At 34.8% G+C, this 18,628-nt stretch overlaps 1 protein-coding gene across 3 annotated transcripts in view; it reads left to right on the top strand.

The window, feature by feature from the left end:
• The window catches only part of Gphn (gephyrin), a 578,173-nt gene that overhangs the window by 349,348 nt on the left and 210,197 nt on the right, over window positions 1-18,628 (top strand). The window contains exon 10 of one of the 3 annotated variants that reach the window (XM_008852140.2): window positions 7,179-7,220. The exons of the other annotated variants lie outside the window; for them this stretch is intronic. Coding sequence (XP_008850362.1) covers window positions 7,179-7,220 — 42 coding nt within the window. The remainder of the gene's footprint in view (window positions 1-7,178; window positions 7,221-18,628) is intronic. 3 annotated transcript variants of the gene reach the window in all.

Here is an 18,628-nt window from a genome sequence, read left to right on the forward strand (position 1 = left end):
TAAATTTATAATATATATTATAACTTTAGAAAATTTTAGAGAGAATCACTAAATTATAAAAATTTGTAGTATTTACCTTCACTAATGCTTTGATGGGGAAAGATCGTGACTGAACAAAATAAAATATTGGCTTCCTTGTCAAAAGTTTGTTGAAAATGTATTATGTTACAGAAAGATCTTTGGTGTTTTGAAAGGCCCGCCAAAGGCAGTGAGAAATGTGTAATGCTATGATCATATTTTAAAAGGAAAAAGAAAAACTGAAAAGCAAGCAAGCTGCCTTTTCAGTTCATTTTCTGATATTTACATGTAGCTCCATCAAAAGCTGGAGGAGCTCAGAGATCACCTAGAAGTCATTGTGAAAGGATACTCTCTCAGAGTAAATGTATGATATCACTTGGTGATGTTTCTTTCCCCTAAAGACTTTTGCTGACTGGTATTCCAAATCTGATTGGTTTGTCCTCTCATCTTATCTCCTCTACTTTTTCTCTCTCCCCCAACTCCCCCCAACTTTTTTTAGCTGTGGCTACATGTTCATGTTTGTGAAATAAAGATTAAGCTGGCAGTATAAAGGACCTGCAAGCCACACAACCTACTTACAGTTAATTTAATAATATTTTGGTCCCAATGTAAAATAAAAACTTGTCAAAATCAGTACTTCATATATGATAGAATGTTCTAATGATCTCTTCCTGAAACATCTATTTGGAGCTTATCCACTGAGCATGTCTTTTGCCCATGTGTCAGCAAGATTATAAATTATTCACTGGGCCCAAAGAGGAAGGCCATGGTAATTCAATTTCAGTTTTTAAGGAAAATGATCAGTGTTAGAATGTCATAAATAATCTGGCCAGTCGACACATATATTCAGAGTTCATAAATTTCTCTAAACTCAGATTCCTTTGTAGTAATTATCCCATATTTTGTATGCAAAAAAATTAACATCAAGTACCTCCACCAAGAATGCCTTCATATAACATCATATGAACACTTGAGCTGACCACATGTACATAAGACATCTTTTGAAAGAAAACACCACCTTATAGACACTCAACATTCTACGTTCATAATAGAGCCAGTAAATAACTAACAACTATTTTTTTGTAGCAGGTGGTTCAGACTTTTAAAATACTTGGCCTTCCCTCTAAATACATCTTGAAAAAGTAGACGTCTTCAAAATACTATTTTTTTAATTTTTTTATTATTTTAATTTTATGTGTATGAGTGTATTGCCTGCATGTAGGTAAATGCACCTGTGTTGTGCAGTGCCCGCGGAGATCACAAGAGGCTGTCAGATACTCTGGGACTGGAGTTATGGATAATTGTTAGCTGCCATGTGGGTGCTGGGATTCGAACCCGGGTCTTCTGCAAGAACAACCAGTGTTAACTGCTGAATCATCTCTCCAGCCCCCTCAAAATAGTATTTAACAATAAAATTAAATTATTGTACTGAATAATTTATGACTTAGCCCTGACTTTCCATTTCTGGAGCTTCAAAAAAGTTTTTGAGAATCTCATTCCTGGATTTACATGTCCCAATATTGTTGCCATTTATATAACTCATACTGCTGTAATACTTTTTTCATAAAAACCAGAATAAAAGTTAATTCTCTGATGTCAGCTTATTTTTAGTAATATTGTAGATGTTTGTATATGTATCACATTTATTATTACTAAAGTACAAAATATTTTTGCTAATATCAGTCATTAAATTTGGAAAGCTAAACAGAGAAAGATTGATGTAAATATCTCATTTCTCTGTTTCTTTCTTGATCCAGTCCTTTTGTATGTATATTATTACAGAATTGGAAAAATGTTCTATAATCAGTTCCTAGAATATTACAGTGTCCTTAATTTTATGAAGTATGAATTTTGTGACTAAACAAATCTGAACATAACTGAATACTATCCTAGGAAGAATCAAAATATTCCAATATATATTTTAATGTCATGTTCTTCCCAAATTAATCATGGGAAATAGTCTTTTTCTTTCAACCAAACTAACACTAGAAAGTTGAAACTTGCTAAGGCCTGTGAAAAAAGAAGCTAATATAAGATTAGGATTAAATTGAACAAGTTTGTTGCCTTCCAAATTGAGTTATTTCATGTCACTGTTTTTCAACTACTGTACTTCTACATAATTATTAATCTCAACATCTTCATTTTTTGTTTAATTTCACTTAGAAACACAATGTCTTGATTACATTTTTCTTAAATATGGGCTATATCATTTAAATGATCTTATTAAACACTAGATTTTCTTAAAATGAAAAACTTATCAACCCTAGTTATCTAACAGAGGATCATTGGACTCCTAAAAAAATTATTATTAAAGAGTAAATAGTGTTTCTCTGGAGAATTCAACTGAAAAAGTATGCAAATCAAATGTTTAGCTGAGTGTTCAATTCCTTTACTTCCTATTACCTAAGCACACCATAAAATATCCCTTACATATTAAAAATTGTTGCTTAATCTAAGAACAAAGTTAGTATCAACATCAGACAAAATTAAACAGATTTTGTTCCTAAAGTAAATTGGCAAAAAGAGATCATTCCGTTTAGTGAAAATTTATTGTAAGTGTTCAGAGGATTATGGTTTAATCCATAGAGACCTTTTAATTCATCGAAACATTGCAGAATATTTCAGTAGGGTGAAAGATTAAAGATCCTTATTTTCGAAGATATATTTTTATAATTGAAAAGAACATATATTTCAGAACTGTAGGGTAAGGACATAATTAAATTATAAATGCTTCAATTGGTATGACATGTACCAATTGAATATATTGTGAAATATATTTCACAAAGTATAGAGACCTGATGAGCTCTGGAATTTATAATATTAAATTTTATTTATTAAATGAAAGCCAATTTCTCATCCTACATTAGCTGTTCTCTAGAAAAGGCAGAATGTATTATCACTGCATTTGAATAAGCAGGAATATTATGAACCATAAAATGGGTTTTTAGCAATTGTAATAATAATGGAATTATTATTTAATAATATCTAAGCATGACATCCCTGACTAAATGATGGCAAAATATGCTACTAATTCTTAGCTGTATAATGTATTTAGAATAATGACCAAAGAATAAAACCACATAAGTAAAAAATAATTTTCTATTTAATTATGTATAACACTATAACATAGTAAAGAGAATATTTAAAGTAATGCACAAGATTGAAGCCCAGAATAGACAGTTTTAAGGATAGAAAAACAGGATAAAATAACATAAACTAATGCTTTGTATAGATAATACAAATCAAGGTTAATTTGCTATCAAGGTACTATATTGAAGACAATCAGGACAAGGAGGATCTGAATATTAAATTATTCAGAAAGACAAGTAGATAAATGATGATAAAATACAGATATAAAGAAAAAGATAAGCAAAGGAATATAAACACCATCCAAAATTATGCATTTTTATCTATTATGCAGTCCATGTAAATAAGTTACTATTCAATTTTAAATACATACAGATAGATTTCAGATAACTAGATTTGTTCATTTTTAAAAGTTTGGAAAACAATAACAAGGAATATGACTTTCAAAGGAAGATTGTCTTATAAATTAAGCTAAGATAAAGCTGATAATTATAAAGAATATAATAATTAGCAATGAACGTTTGCACTGTCATTATAAATAAAGGAATGATATTTGAAGTGTAAAAAAGTCAGCCAGTGGAAAAGGTTGTCACTTGAGACTCTTTTTTTAGTATTTTAAAAGTCTGAATCAAGTCATAACAAAATCAGCCTTTTAAATAGTGATTTTTTTTAGCATTTTTATTTACTGGATTCTAAAGGAAAGCTGGTATGAAATAAAGCCAATATAAGTTATATATTAGATGACAGGATTTTTTTAGGTCTTTTAATGTTGGTATTTTTCATTACAGCCTTAGTTCTGCATTGGTAGTTTTTATGAATTGGTCTATTATCTTTGGTATATTTTGCATACACACACACACACACACACACATATTCATTTAAGTGAGTTCTATGACTCAGAGTCTGGAAAACTGTATACTTTGGTTCATATCCCACTCTTTTATAGGACCACAAACTAAAAATGAATTTTTTGCATTTTGGGGGGAAATCAAAATACTAAAATATCCTGTAAAAATTATGATTAAAATTCAGTGTGTTCAAAAATAATGGTTTATTGAAATTTTACATGCTCATTTATTTGAATCTAATCTTCATCTGTTTTTTTTTAACTACAACAGAACTTTGAATAGTTGAAGCAGAGATTATGTGGCTCAGAAGGATTAGAATATTTGCTCTTTGACCTTTTACAGCAAAAGCTTGTTGAGTCTTCTAAGTGGCTAGTGCATCAAGATAGCATTGACATAGAAATATTTATATGTGACTTCCCTTCATCTTAGAGCTTGAGAAAAGGAGAGCTGCTTATTTTTCAGGAGATGCTTTCAGGTTACTGTGCATGGAAATATATTTGAAATATTTATGACCAAATAAAAGTTTTAAAAAAAACAGGGTCTGAGAGATGGCTCAGAGATTAAGAGTGAGTACTGCTTTTGCAGAGGATTGGAACTCTATTCCCAGCACTCAAATTCAGCAGCTTATAAATGCCTATAACTCCAGCTCAGGGATCAGATGCCACTGGCCTCCATGGACACCTGCACTTACATGCACACACACACACACAATGACACCACAGAATTAAGCTTTCAAATATTGATGCTATCCTATAGAATATTGATCATAAATTCCTCTTTGCTGTTTCTTGTAAGAATTTAGAATGTACCTGTAAATTCCACTCTTCTCCTAAACTCTTCTAAAATGTTTTTTCTGTACACACTGCATTTTTCTATTTATTACTTATATCTTATTTATTGCATATATCTATTTATTACATTGACTATTAATAAAGATTTTTCCCCTGATGCATGTCATCATCTTTTGGATCCCATTGAATTGCCTATCTGACCTCACCTAAATTCTTATGCCTTCCTCAGGAAGTTTGATACAAATGGAAAAGGTACCTTGACATGATCAGGCAATATATCATACATTGATATATAGCTTTTAGAAATACAAAATTATCTATATTGAATCAGTTACCTTTTAATGAGCAGGGACAAACAGCAGAACATTATTCCTTAGATGAGTAGACAATCAGTCGATCTTAAGTAACTAAACATATTTGTTTATAGAGTTACCTCCTTAGGCAAGTATCAATGTCTTTTAATACTCATATATAAAACATTTTTGAGACACCTCTATCTGTGCTGTTTGATATGTTGACATTGAAATTTATAATTTGCATTTGTTTACTACATTGTTTATAGTACTTATGTAAAATTTTGACTTGTACTAGACCAGTCTGTAATAATGTTGATAGTAAATCAACTTGAGTAACACTCAAATATTGTTATTTTCACATTAGAATTCCCTTGATATGAAAAATTAATTCTGAGATTTCATTTGTACTGAAAAATAAGAAAGCTCTATCTTATCCTATGCTTCAAACCAAAAGGGGAAAAAGTTCTCATATAATACTTCTAAAACATCATTTGCCATACCTGTGGCATTTAAAGCACAGTACAGAATTCCCTTTTTCTCAAAACTGACTTTAATACAAAAATAAGGTACTATTGATAGGTCTCCTTGACAAGTTTCCCTAGAAACAGCAAATGGAGAACTGAGGAGGAAAAAAGGAAGACAAATTCTCAAATTGTTTTAAATAGAACAAACATGCAAAGCAAGATTTTCTTTGACTTGTTGTCTTACTAAGGAAAATTAGCTGTGTAAGATTGAAAGATATCTTAATATGCAAAGTTTACCATAGTTTAAAGACTATTTCAAAGCATAAGTGACAGTGATACTTTTTATCACAAATCTTCACAATAAGAAATTTTAAAGGTTCAGAAAATGACCTTAGTTTTTTAGAGATTTATTAAAAAGTTCATTTATTCATTAATTCAGTAAATACTTACTGAGCCTCTACTATATTCTATTGGGCTAGATGCTAGAAATCTGTTAAAGGGCAAATGTGATAAGAAGGTTGTCTCTGATTTCTCCAATTTGTCATCTTCTCCAATTCCCTACTTTGTATTCTGAAACTTCATGAAGAATTTGTGCCTAAAGAATGAATTCATTAGCTGTTTCTGCTCATAGGGCATAGTGAAACTTAATGAAAGAGGCCACATAATTGAGCATGTTGCTATAACAAGAAAGAAATTAAGACCAGGTCAGAAAGTCACCAATGCACACTCATAAAGGTTAACCTGGTATAGTAGTACTGAGTACTCCCAGCTACTCAGGAGGTAGAAGTGGGAAGATCACTTGAGCCTGATAATTCAAGGCCAGCCAGGGGCAGGAGATCGGGGAAATTATAGTGGTTAAACATGGTTTTAAGTATAAAATAGTTGCTTTTTAAAAAGTAATAAAATAGCTGTTCAGATGTTCGATGAGCTGGGTATGGTCACACACACTTGTAATCCCAGCATGGCTGGAACAGAAGGATTGCATGTTTGAAGCCAGCCTGGGCTACATAGCCAGTTCCAGGCCAGCCTGGGCTTCACAGTCAGACTCCATATCAAAATGAATAAAGGAAAAGAAAGAGAAGGAAGGAGGGAGAAAGAAGAATCAATGAGATAAAACAAGGAGGTATTTTGCTAAAAGATAACTGTGGAGAAAATGTGGCTTTTTTAAATATTTTATGGTGTTGTTATTGGCATGTGTATAAAGAGAGAGGAGGGGTTGGTTGATCATTAATACTGAAAATGGAATAAGAAGAAAGTAAATCAAAATAATTGAACTGACATTCGTGCCACTTTACGGAATAATACAAAGATGTACCATAGTTTTAACACAATGAAGGTCAGTGTGGTGCAACAGGAAAAATTGCCTGGTGTTCTGCTTTCTCCCCTGAATAAGCATCCTGGAAGTTATACCACAGTCTGCCTGAATAGGGGTGTCATTTCTATAATTGGAATGTTTTTCTTTTTAGCAACCTTGAGGGAGGGGTTGAGCATCTTTGGTTTTTTAAGTGTAAGGTTCTCCTTGTAATAACTTGAGCCTTGATATGTGTCTCCTTTTATGGCTGTTTTATAATCTGGAAAATTTGTTGGTGATGGAGCCATGTAAACCTCCTGAGACCCTTACTATTCTATCATTTCCTCTTTAATGGTGTTTTCTTTTCTCCACTGCAAAACCAGGCTCGGCTTCCGTCATGCTCATCTACCTATAGTGTATCTGAGGTATATTTTGCACGTGTCTTCTTACATGGTCAATAACATGCTCGCACTCACCATTTTTTTTTCTTTTGCCTTAATTTATTTTGCCTTGCTCTTTGCCCTTGGCTGAAAACAATGAGGGTACTAAAGGGGAAAAGCACCTATTTTAGGAGGGGATATCTATATTTCTGTACTACACTTTTGTCAGAATAACTTGATTTTCAGTAGTCGTTGTATCACATTGAAATGACTAAAACCCAAATAGCGAACTTGATTGTTACCATCACCTTATTCCTTAATGATTCCTGTGAACCAGGCAATTTATTATTTGACAAAAGACAGATTCTACTTTAACATTTGGTTGTTAGCTTTAGCCTTTAACAACTGTGCTGTCTCTCCAGCACAAAGATTCTACTTTGAACACATGTATGGGTCTGTTTCTGATTCTGAGGATTTGTTTAATTTTTTTTCCATTAGGCAAAGACATAGAAAAGCATCCAGAATTTAATATTAAAAGAACAAATTGAGAAAAAGATTAACTCATTTCTTTTTATATAAAATGAACATTCATACCATTTTTAAAAATTCATTTACTTAGTTTCCTTGATACTTAAATCTGATTTCCAAAGCAGGGGCACTGTTTAGTGGGTGAAAAGAAATAATATTTGTGTCTCAAAATATGACGAATAAAGAAAAAGACTTTAGTATCTTATAAATTTCAATATATCAGTTTTTTAACCTAACCATATAATGTATTTCTATACATATTTACTTTATGTAATTACTATAGCTACCATTTGCAGCAAGTATTTTCAGTATAATTCTGCTCACAAAAATATTATCTAGAATGTGATGCCAAAAAAATGGCACTATCTAAAATAACAAGTAGTTTGTGCATAATGACAACTTACCATCTTTATATTTCAAATTTTAAGAAACTTCAGAAGGAATAATGTGACTAAATCCATAGCCTTACAACATTGTATTTATTGACTCAATAAAGTACAACCTTTCTGTTTAATTTTTACCTTCTAAGTAATAGCTGTCACATATTTTTATCTGTTAAAGCTGATTTTGTGTGATGCTAACATTTTTTAAGGCAGGAAGACATTTGTTCTATTCACAAACCTGGTTATATTAAAAACACTTTTAGAATAAAGCTGAAAAACATACTTTTATATGTATGTCTAGAATGCAACAAAAAATAATATAGATGATTCACAGAGTTTGGGAAAAGTGACATGAACATAAGGCAAAGCTTTGAAAACCTCCAGTGGGAAATATACTTATGCAGCAAACTGAGAAACCATTGGTTTTATTAATTTTACTTTTTCTTTGTCATTTTGGTATATTAATGATCAGATAGTCCTTAGAAGATAATGGTGACAGCTTTAGCATAGGCATATTCTGGTCATGTGTTTGTAGAGTGCCACTATAATCATAAGTGAGATTTCAAAAAGAGCTTGGAGATTTTAATAAATATCCTCAAGCTGTATGGAGGATTTAGACCCACAAAACTGTCTTAGAAATGATGTGTCTAATGGAATGTGTCCCATCATTAAAATGATGCCATTATTGGGGATCTTGGTGGTTATTTACTACCTTAAAGATGAAAAAAAAGCTTCTTCTCAAAACATCATGATAGAGAAGTAAGGACTAAAAGACAAATTAACTACTTATGACATCAACAAGGGCTTTTTGAAAAGACAGGTATATAACATCTTATCACTGCATTTTCTGTAGGTCTTTTCTTAACTCCACAGGAGTATGTCTCCTAGTGGAAAAAATATATGCCAGTTCTTCCTGCCACTTTATCCAGGCAATTCTCCATTTCCCATGAGAGTGTATAAGAAGTTTGCCACTGGCACCATCTCCAGTCACAGCCTACAGCATCCATCAGGGTATCGCTTTGTGACAGCATGTTTGCAGGAGGACTCAGGATGGAATGTAGAACTGGCTTTGAGGGCTTGTGTGTGCTGTGGTATTTGCTCCATGGCATTTAGTTCTTAAAGGACCGTGGCCTCCATCTGGGTTTGCCTCTTTCTTTGTGACGTTGTGGGCTTTCCTTAATTGTGAAGTATTTCTCACCTTTTTCATTTATGGTAGAGTCTCTCTAGTCTGCTCTGCCACCTTTCTGTAGTCTTTATAGGTAATGTTTATGTTCAGCTGATAAAGCCCAATAAAATTAAGAATAAATTAAGGAGTCTAATATTCATAATAATCATCCACACAGAGATAATATTCTGAATTTGTTTCATTTAATCTGTTGGTAAGTGTTTCAGAAACCTTAATTAAATATTTAAGGAATACTCTCACGTATCAATTTTTCATATGAAAGTCTTTTTCAAGACTATTATAAATGTTAGTAATCATTTCTGAAGAATTAACCTCCAACTCCTACTGTAGCACATTGGCTTAACCACTTGTATACCACTATCTTTGGTCCTATTCATAAGAAAAATATTAAATGTTGGGCTTGGAAGGATGCCTCCGTGGTTAAGAGCATTTGCTATTCTTGCAGAACACCGGGTTTGAATCCCAGCACCTGCATGGCAGCTAACAACCACCCATAACTCCAGCTCCAGGGGACCTGATTCCCTATTCTGTCCTCTGCAGGCATTGCATGACACGGGTGCTTTTGCATATATGCAGGCAATACACTTACGCACTTAAAATAAAAATAAAATAAAATAAACATTTTTTAAATAGTAAATTTTGCTCAAAAATGAACTTGTCCCAGAGTTGTACAAGAACAAAGTAATACATTACTTCATCTGACGGACAGTGATCAACAAATATAACTTGATGGCCCCTTTGTTTGAAGTTTTAAAATGAAATATAATATACCAAGAAAAAAAGGAAAATTTGAAATCACTTTCAAATTTTCTGATACTGAATTTTTTAGCATTGTTCATTTTTTTGCATTGTTCATTTTTAAAAAATTCTTTAGAAGATTGCTTCAGCTGGAGAGATGGCTCAACAGTTAAGAGCACTCTTTGCTCTTCCAGAGGACCACATTGGGCTGCTCACAACCGCCTGTTACTCCAACTCCAAAGGATCTAACCTCTTCAGGCAACCATACACACATGTGGGTGCATATACACACATATATACATAACACACAAATAAATAAATAATAATTTTTTAAAGATTTTAGAAGTTCTTTAGTTTAAACAAAGGCCAAATAAGTACTCTCTTGGCAGAAAGCCTTCATTCTAACCTATTTAAGAAAGTGCAGCATAGAATAGAAATCTATTCCACACAAATTATTGTACAGTTTTTTAATCTTTATAGTTGATTTATTATCTATCTATTTCAGTATAATTGCCTGTAGTAGTCTACTCTTTGATTGTTAGGGGTATTATTTTCCTGGCATTTGTATATGAAACAGGAGGTTCTGTGAGATGCTATAAAGAGATCTGTTAGATAGTATCTTTTTTAAAAATTTTGTTTTTATTGAATGTTTAGATATTTCATACAGAATATCTCAAACAATCTTAATCGTCTTTATACCCCCATCCCCACTGGCACTCATCCATAACCCCCACACACACTATGGATCCCATATACTCTGTCATCCGTGTTAAGTCCCACTGTGTCAACTCAGTGTCCGCACATGTTCCTCAGTGCAAGTCCATCCACTGAAGTCTAGTCAGCCTACCTAGAGTCCCTTGTTTTAGGAAGATCAGCTCTTCCTCACATAGCAGTAATCAGTTGCCAATATTTCTTCAGATAAGATTGGGGTCTGCTGTTCATTTTCCCGTTCTATGCTGGGTTTTTGTCTGCCTGAGTTTGCATCAGACTTGTGTATGCTGACATTGCCATAGAATTATATGAGCTTGGTCCCAAGAGCTTGTAGGACTCTGTTTCCATATAATCATGCACCTCCTCCCTGGCTCTTACAATGTTTCTGCCCTTCTCCTCCATGATGGTCCCTGAGCTCTGGGTGAGTGAAGTTTAATAAAGGAGCCCTGTCCAAGGACCAGCATTCTGCAGACTCTTGATCTCTACGTTTTGGCCATTTTTGACCTTTTGTGTTCCTGGCCCTCTGTTGCATGAGGGAGCTTCATTAATGAGAATTGAGAGATTCATTAGTGTCCTCCTCTTTATCCCGTTCTATGTTCCAGCAATCAACAGCTACCTAACTGAACTAAAAGCCCACTCAATAGGAGGAAACTCAAGTGTGGTAGTGTAAACAAAACCAAATACACATAGCTGGAGTGGTCATAGATCTTAGAGTAAACTCTAAGACTGTCACATTTCTAGACTAATGTAATTTCTTACTCTGTAAAAAGTATGTATCCTTATATTTACAGACAAATAACCCAGTCACCACTCATCAAATATAGTATCTTTTGAACACTACCATTGCTGCTATTAAAGTTTCTTGATTCTTACCTTACCTTTCAAAACATACATAAAATGAGCACAAGTCCTTTGGCTTTAAACATTCCCATTGTTTTATCAAATTGAATGGAGTAAAACTTTAATCATTCATCAACTTAAAAGAAATTGGAGGAATTAAAAATCAACTGACTAAATTATTGGGGGTTTTTTTCCGTAATTGTGAACATAAAATGCTTTAAAGAAATCTTATCTCCCTTTTGAGTTTTTTTTAAGTGAATTGGTATTTTTAAGTGAATTGGTATTTTAGCAAAGCAAGAAGATAAATATGTATCTCAAATAACCAATAACTATAAAGAGGAAGCATCTGACTTTTTCTTCAATAAGTCTAATTAAAGCATTCTTGAAAAGAAATTGGAAAGATTTGTTTGATAATTGCTGAAAGAAGATAATAAGTACTTCTATCTACTTGGAAATATGTTTTTTGGTTTTTTTTTAAGAAATCAGCATTTTCAAAAAATATTTATTATTTTTATTTTTGTGTGTATGAATGTATTGCCTGCATGTAAGTAAGTGCATCCCTGTCATGCAATGCCCATGGAGGTCAGAAGAGGGCGTGAGATTCCCCTGGAACTGGAGTTAAGGACGGTTCATAGCCACCACGTGGGTGCTAGGAATTGAATCCGGGTCCTCTGCAAGAGCAGTCAGTGCTCTTAACCTCTGAGCTGTTTCTCCAGCCCCAGAAATATGTTTTTAATTTAAATTTCTGTAATAAAAAATATGTTTAAATGCATTATTATAATTAACACTAGTGGGTTTTTGTGTATATGCTGCCTTACATACTGTGTTCATTTAGAGTACAAGTGGTTATCATGAAAATAAGCCTTAGACATTTAAAATGTAAGATAAGGAAATATGAATGCATAGATAACTAGAAAGGGTTTAACCAGCAGTCTGCAAAATAATAGATAAGCTAGTTGTACCTGGTGGGGCTGGAGAAAAGAAAGAGAAATATGTCCTCTCCCTCATGGTGAGCAAGAATGAGGAGAGCACCCCAACATGCTTAAGAGTACATCCAGCTTAACACAAATAGAAATTAGTTTATTATCACGATGTTCAAAGTTTTCATTGTTATGCAATAGAAAAGTTATAAATGAGTATATTAATTACAGATAAGGCAACTTATAGCTCAAATAAATGATGGTACATCATAATATGTAGTAAAATATTATAGCCCATTTACATTTCCAGATGCTATTTAAATACCTTTCTATGATCTCAAATGCAGTGTGTTGAGCCCTGCATCTAAATACTTTTTCTGTATCAGAGGTCATGTTCTTAACATCTTCTGGGAACAAAATCTTAGAAGTGTCTTTTAGTCTTTGTTTTTCACCTTTGACATGCACTGTGTTGTAAATATCATTTCTTTTTCATCCATTGAACTGTTTCTTTTAATTCTCACATCTAATCTTATAGTGAGCTTAGTGTCTGGATGTTCTTTCAACTTCTGGCATTGGTAAGATTACTTATACTTGTTATGTCATATAAGAAGCTCTAAAAATCATTTGATAAATGAAGTACATCAGCAACTGCATCAACTTTTTAATGTTACAAAGCTTTTACACCTGTGTTTCATGGAAAGTTGATAATGTGCATAAAATCTACTTTTGTCCTTGTGACACAGTAACCATTAAGTAACCATAAGTTTATTTTTCTTGTTTAGCACAGATGCTTAAGCCCTAATCACAGCAGATTTGGATTATGAAAGTACCTGAATAATTGGTTTCCCTTGGCATAGTCCTTCTTTCTCCCATGCCAGATAATTAGTTGAAGCACTTCTTTAATTGCCCTCAGTTCTTTAATCAAAAAAGCTACAAAACATACCTGCTACCTGCTATTTAATTCTGTAAATTCTGTCTTTTATTATGAACAGAATTTTAAGGGCCTGTAATTTAGTTAGGTGAATATAAATTGGCATTAGCTGTAGAAAAGGCAGGTCTTATTCAAAGATGTTAGTGACCATAGCTACTGGAAAATTCTAAGTATCGTTCAAGCGAACTTTAACATATGGGGAATGATACTATCAGAAATAAGTGTCTCTGCTTCTTTTTTCAAGCCCATACTTTGACTAATTATTTTTCTAATGTTTTCTAGTGATCAACTCCTCTATTTGATTAGGATATGGGACTGTGCAGTTTTATACTGAAAGTTACATTACATTCCAAAAATTTCCTCAGTCCTGGGCAAACCAAAACTATCGACCATTTACTCCCTGTTATGACTCCTGTAAGGTGAACCTGCTCATACAACATTCCTTTCTTCTTGGATATCATTTGTGTTGCTTTTCTGCCAGAAATGGTTTCACCCACTTCATAACTCAGATCCATCTTCTAGAAAGCATCTTCAGGAAACTTCTGTTCACTATACTCATCTTCTCAAGGGAATTTCATTTGTGTTTATGGACAGTCTTACAGTATATTACTCTTCTACCTACCTGACCTTTTCTCTGTTCTGTACATGTTAGTCATCACCTAGATCTACTTCCAGACTGACTGTCTTCATTTCATTTCTCACCCTACATTTTCATTTATATCCACTATAGCAATGTATGACAGTACCCAGCAATTCAGAATGGATACCTTTCATCCTATATGACCAATCAAAATCCAATAGATTTTTGCCTTTTCTGTATCTCCAGGACCTAGGCCTTACTCTCTAGAATATCTTCAGTGATGTTTTTTATTTGAATTCCTCATCTGCATTAGTAGATTGGTCTCCAAGTTAGTTCCCTTCCTATCATTGTTTATTCTACCAATAGCCCATGTTGACATTGCTTCCTATAGTTAACATGTTAACTGTCACCATAGCAGTCCCCTACTTAAAATCATTAGGTAGCTTCCGTGACCTCTAGGAACTGGCCTGTGCCCACCTTACCAGCTCTCTTCTCATTACCCCCTTGCCTATAAGTTAAAGTTAGCTTTAACTATACTTAGAATTTTCCTAGAATTGCTAGGGTTACTAACATCTGTGAATTGCACCTACCTTTTTCTCCAACTAATGTCAACTTATATTCACCTAACTAAATTATAGACCCTTAACATTATGTTCATGAAATAGAGTTCTCCTACAGTTTTTCAAAGGAATCATGGTCCTGCCAACAGTTTGATTTTAGATTTCTAGCATCCAAAACTAGGTAAATTTCACTTACTTTAAGCACCAGGCTCCCCCCGCCCCAAAACAACCGTTATTCAAGTATGCTATTCCAAGAAGCTTTCCTACTGATATACCCAACCCAGTCATTTTTTGCACATCCCCTTAGCAGTGTGCACTTCTTCTATCCTAGCATTTATGATGGATTATGTTTGTTAGATAAAAGCTGGGCAGGGAATAGCCACAGGAAACATAGGAGGACTCCAGTAAAGCAAAGTTTATTTCTTAGGATTGCTGGTGGCTGGCTGTTGTGGGTTCTCCTCAGGCCAGCTGTGAAGACCTTAACCTGGATTGGGTCCCCTGCCAATTGGGGGTGGGGGGTAAGAGGCATGGAGTCATGACACAGAGACCCCGGGAGTCAGGTAGAAGCAAGCACTAGGCAAGGTGCTGCAGACTCATTTAATGCAGGAGGAGGCACACCTTATATCTCCCTTTTCTCTGCCCCCAAGTCCCTTTAGTCAGCGTATCATTTTCTGATTGGTCCGTGCCATGCAGTCTGTCAGCTGTCACTGGGCTTGCGAGCAGGGTACGGAGGCAAGGGATACTTTTGGCGGGCTGTTTGCAGACCAAGAAGTGAAGTGAATTCTCACTAAATCCCAAGGCTCTGGGTCCACACCATCTTTGGAGGCCTCCTGCTACATTTCCACCCTTTTTCTTTAAAAATGACTGTCCAGCAAGAGCCTGTAGGCAGCTCTGCCTCGGGATGACCCCAGGATCATGGACTGTGCCTGTCTTAAGTTGTCCTATTCGGTCATGAACCTTACCTGTCATTGGAGCATGGACATACATGTCCATGTCCTGACTTAGGTTGATTCAGCCCAACAGGATCTTACCCGTCATTGGCTACCAGTCCTCCAAGGGTATCATTCCGGGGGATCAGTCGAGGTGGGGAATTATCTGTAGGAGGCCTCATACATTTGTGCAAGCCAAGTCTGTCGGGCTGTATAGGGTGGGTTGAAATCATCTTCGTGAATTGCTCTGAGGGCCTGATACACCGAGTGATTGAATTTTCTCTGACTATGGGAATGAAGAACAAGGCATTTAAGAATTAGAAAGAGAAGAATAATTATGCCTGTCAGGAGTAGGTAAGTGACGATACATCCATTTGCTAGAGGGCATTGGGTAGGAGACCACACGGGTTAACTCCATATGGATTGAGGGGGCCTAAGGGAGCAAGGGGTGCACATGTAACACAAGATCTGCTCAGATGTTTGCATTGAGAGGTGGGTAGGTTGGGTAGAAGGTGGTGCAGACTGCGAGGAGAAAGGTGAAATTGTTGGTGTAAGGCTCTGGCTTGTTCTAGTAGAGGAATCTCTACATTTAAGGTACTCTGTTCAGGAAACCAAGGACAAACCTGTTCAATAAAATCTATAAAGTTAGTTAATTCTTGTGAGTTCACGTTAGCACCTCTTGCCTTGAGCATACTTTCAAGCATATGTACAAAAAGCAGATGGCTATTGCCTTGCCCCATACCTAGTCCTTATGGAAGAAAAGTAAAAGTTAATAAGAAGCAAAACTTGACTAAGAAACAAAAGTTTAAGATCTTATAGAATTTTGAATAAGGATGAAAGTTAAAATAAAGGTTAATAGTAGAATACAACTTAATATTTAATAGTAGAATACAACCTTAATATTTCTAATAAAGGCTTTTAAATTCCATGATCTGGTATTTGATTTTTTTTTCCTTGAAATTTTCAAGAAATATGCGAAAGCACACTTTAAGATCTGTTGAAACTAAAAGAAATTTTTTAATCAACCTGTAAGAAAAATATACATCATATACATAATTTAGTACTTAATTATAATAATTTTTTTTTGTTCTGAGTGTTACTAAAGGTGGTAACTACTAACTTGGATTATTTACTCAGAAAAATTTGAATGCATATCTAGTATCAGGCATCATGCTAAGTATTGGGGATGCAGTAGTGACTGTGATCACGTCATAGATTGTGGAGTATAGTAGAGTGATGAACAAATTACCTGTTAGGTGAGTGCATGCATGTCTTGATGCTTCTTACAAAGGACAAGCACACTGTCGTGGGAATAGTGTAACAGGAAATGGAATTTAAATTGAAAGTCAGAGAAAGGTCTCTATGAGGAAGTAACATGTTAGGAGATACAGTTTGAGTTACTAATTAATCAAAGAATCATGGTACTTGTGTTTAATGTGGGATAGCATACACACACACACACACACACACACACAACGAGTCAATAACGGAAAGCTAAAGGTGGCAGGAATGTAGGGGACTGGGGGAAAGGAAAGGAAAGGAAAAAGTGAGGGCAGATGGATATGAAAGTGGGTATCAGGGCTTTTAGGAACGTGTAGGTCACATTCATGATTTTGAATTATGTTCTAAGTGCATATAGGGAGTGCCATTATAAGGAAGGGTTTAAATGAGAATGGCAGTTACTGGGTTTTTTTTTAAATATTTTAATTTTTTATGTGAATGAGTGTTTTGCCTGTATTTTTTTTTTGTTCATTACAACAGCATTAACCTATTCAATAACATTTTTCTGAGCTAGGGTACCAGCACATACATGCAGTGCCCACGGAGGCCAGAAGAGGGCATTAGATCCCTGGAACTGGAGTTCTGGACACTTGTTAGCAGCCATGTGGGTGCTGGCAACAGAACCGCAGTCCTATGCAAGGGCAGTAAGTTCTCTTAACCACTGATTCATGTCTCTGGCCCAAACCAGCCTCCAACTCAGAGATTTGTGTGTTTCTGCTTCATGAGTGCTGGGACTAAAGATGAGTACTACCACACCTGGCACCAGTTTTTATTGGGGCGGGGGGTTGGTCTTTTTGAGACAGGATTTCCCTGTAGCTGGAACTCACTATGTAGACCAGGCTGACCTTGAACTCACACAGATGCCTCTGCCACCGAGTGCTGGAACTAAAGGTGTGTGCCACCATACCTGGCTCCAGTTTACTTTTTTAAAGATTCACTCTTACTGTGTAGACAGCTGATTAAGGGTGACAAGGGTGATGGTAAGGGAGACCGGTTCTGTCATACATTTATGGTAATGGAAGTGGAAGTCATTGAGAGCAGTGGAAGTGGAAATTGTGAAATGCAGCTCCTTTACCACAGCTGCAAACCTTTGTATGTGCTTGTTTGTAGTTTTTGATAGTTTTCATACAAGTATAAAATATATTGTGATTATATTTACCCCCCATTACTTCCTCTTACCCCCATTTCATTCCTTCTGATTTCCTCCTTCCTAACTAGTCCCCCACTGGCTACCCCACTGAAGAAAATCACACCCTGTTTCATAGCAATCATTAACAGCCAGTAACTCCTTGAGAGGAGGTAGGGATATGTCGTCAACCTTTTATTGGCTGTCATTTGAGGATTTTATATGTATGCATATATATTGTAGATACACAACATTCAAACAAAATTGAAGTGATACTACAGCTTTGGGGGATGTTCATTTTTCAAGTATCATTGTCATTTTTCCTTGATAATAACTCCCTCTCATTTCTGGGTTTTTTTTAAATTATTATTAAAAAAACAGAGTTTCAGAGGGCTGGAGAGATGGCTCAGAAGAGCACATACTGCTCTTACAGAGGACCTAAGTTCAATTTCCAGCACCTGTATCAGGTGGCTTACAACCTCCTGTAACTCCAGCTCCAGAGGATCTGATGCCCTTTTCTGGCCTCCTCGGGCATCTGTACTCACAGGCATATATACTACTCCAGTACATGTAATTTAAAATAAAATACAAATCTTTAAACAAAGTTCTAAGCATAAATGAAATAGATGAGTTTCTGTTGCTTTACTTGCTTGTTTCTGTGATTTTTTTTTTTTTTCATAGTTTTTCTTAGCACAGTAGTTTTGGACTCAATTTCTTTTACAGTCTTTACTAAAATTTCC

Source organism: Nannospalax galili, unplaced genomic scaffold (genome assembly GCF_000622305.1).
Source record: "Nannospalax galili isolate Female #2095 unplaced genomic scaffold, S.galili_v1.0 scaffold285, whole genome shotgun sequence".
NCBI lineage: Eukaryota > Metazoa > Chordata > Mammalia > Rodentia > Spalacidae > Nannospalax > Nannospalax galili.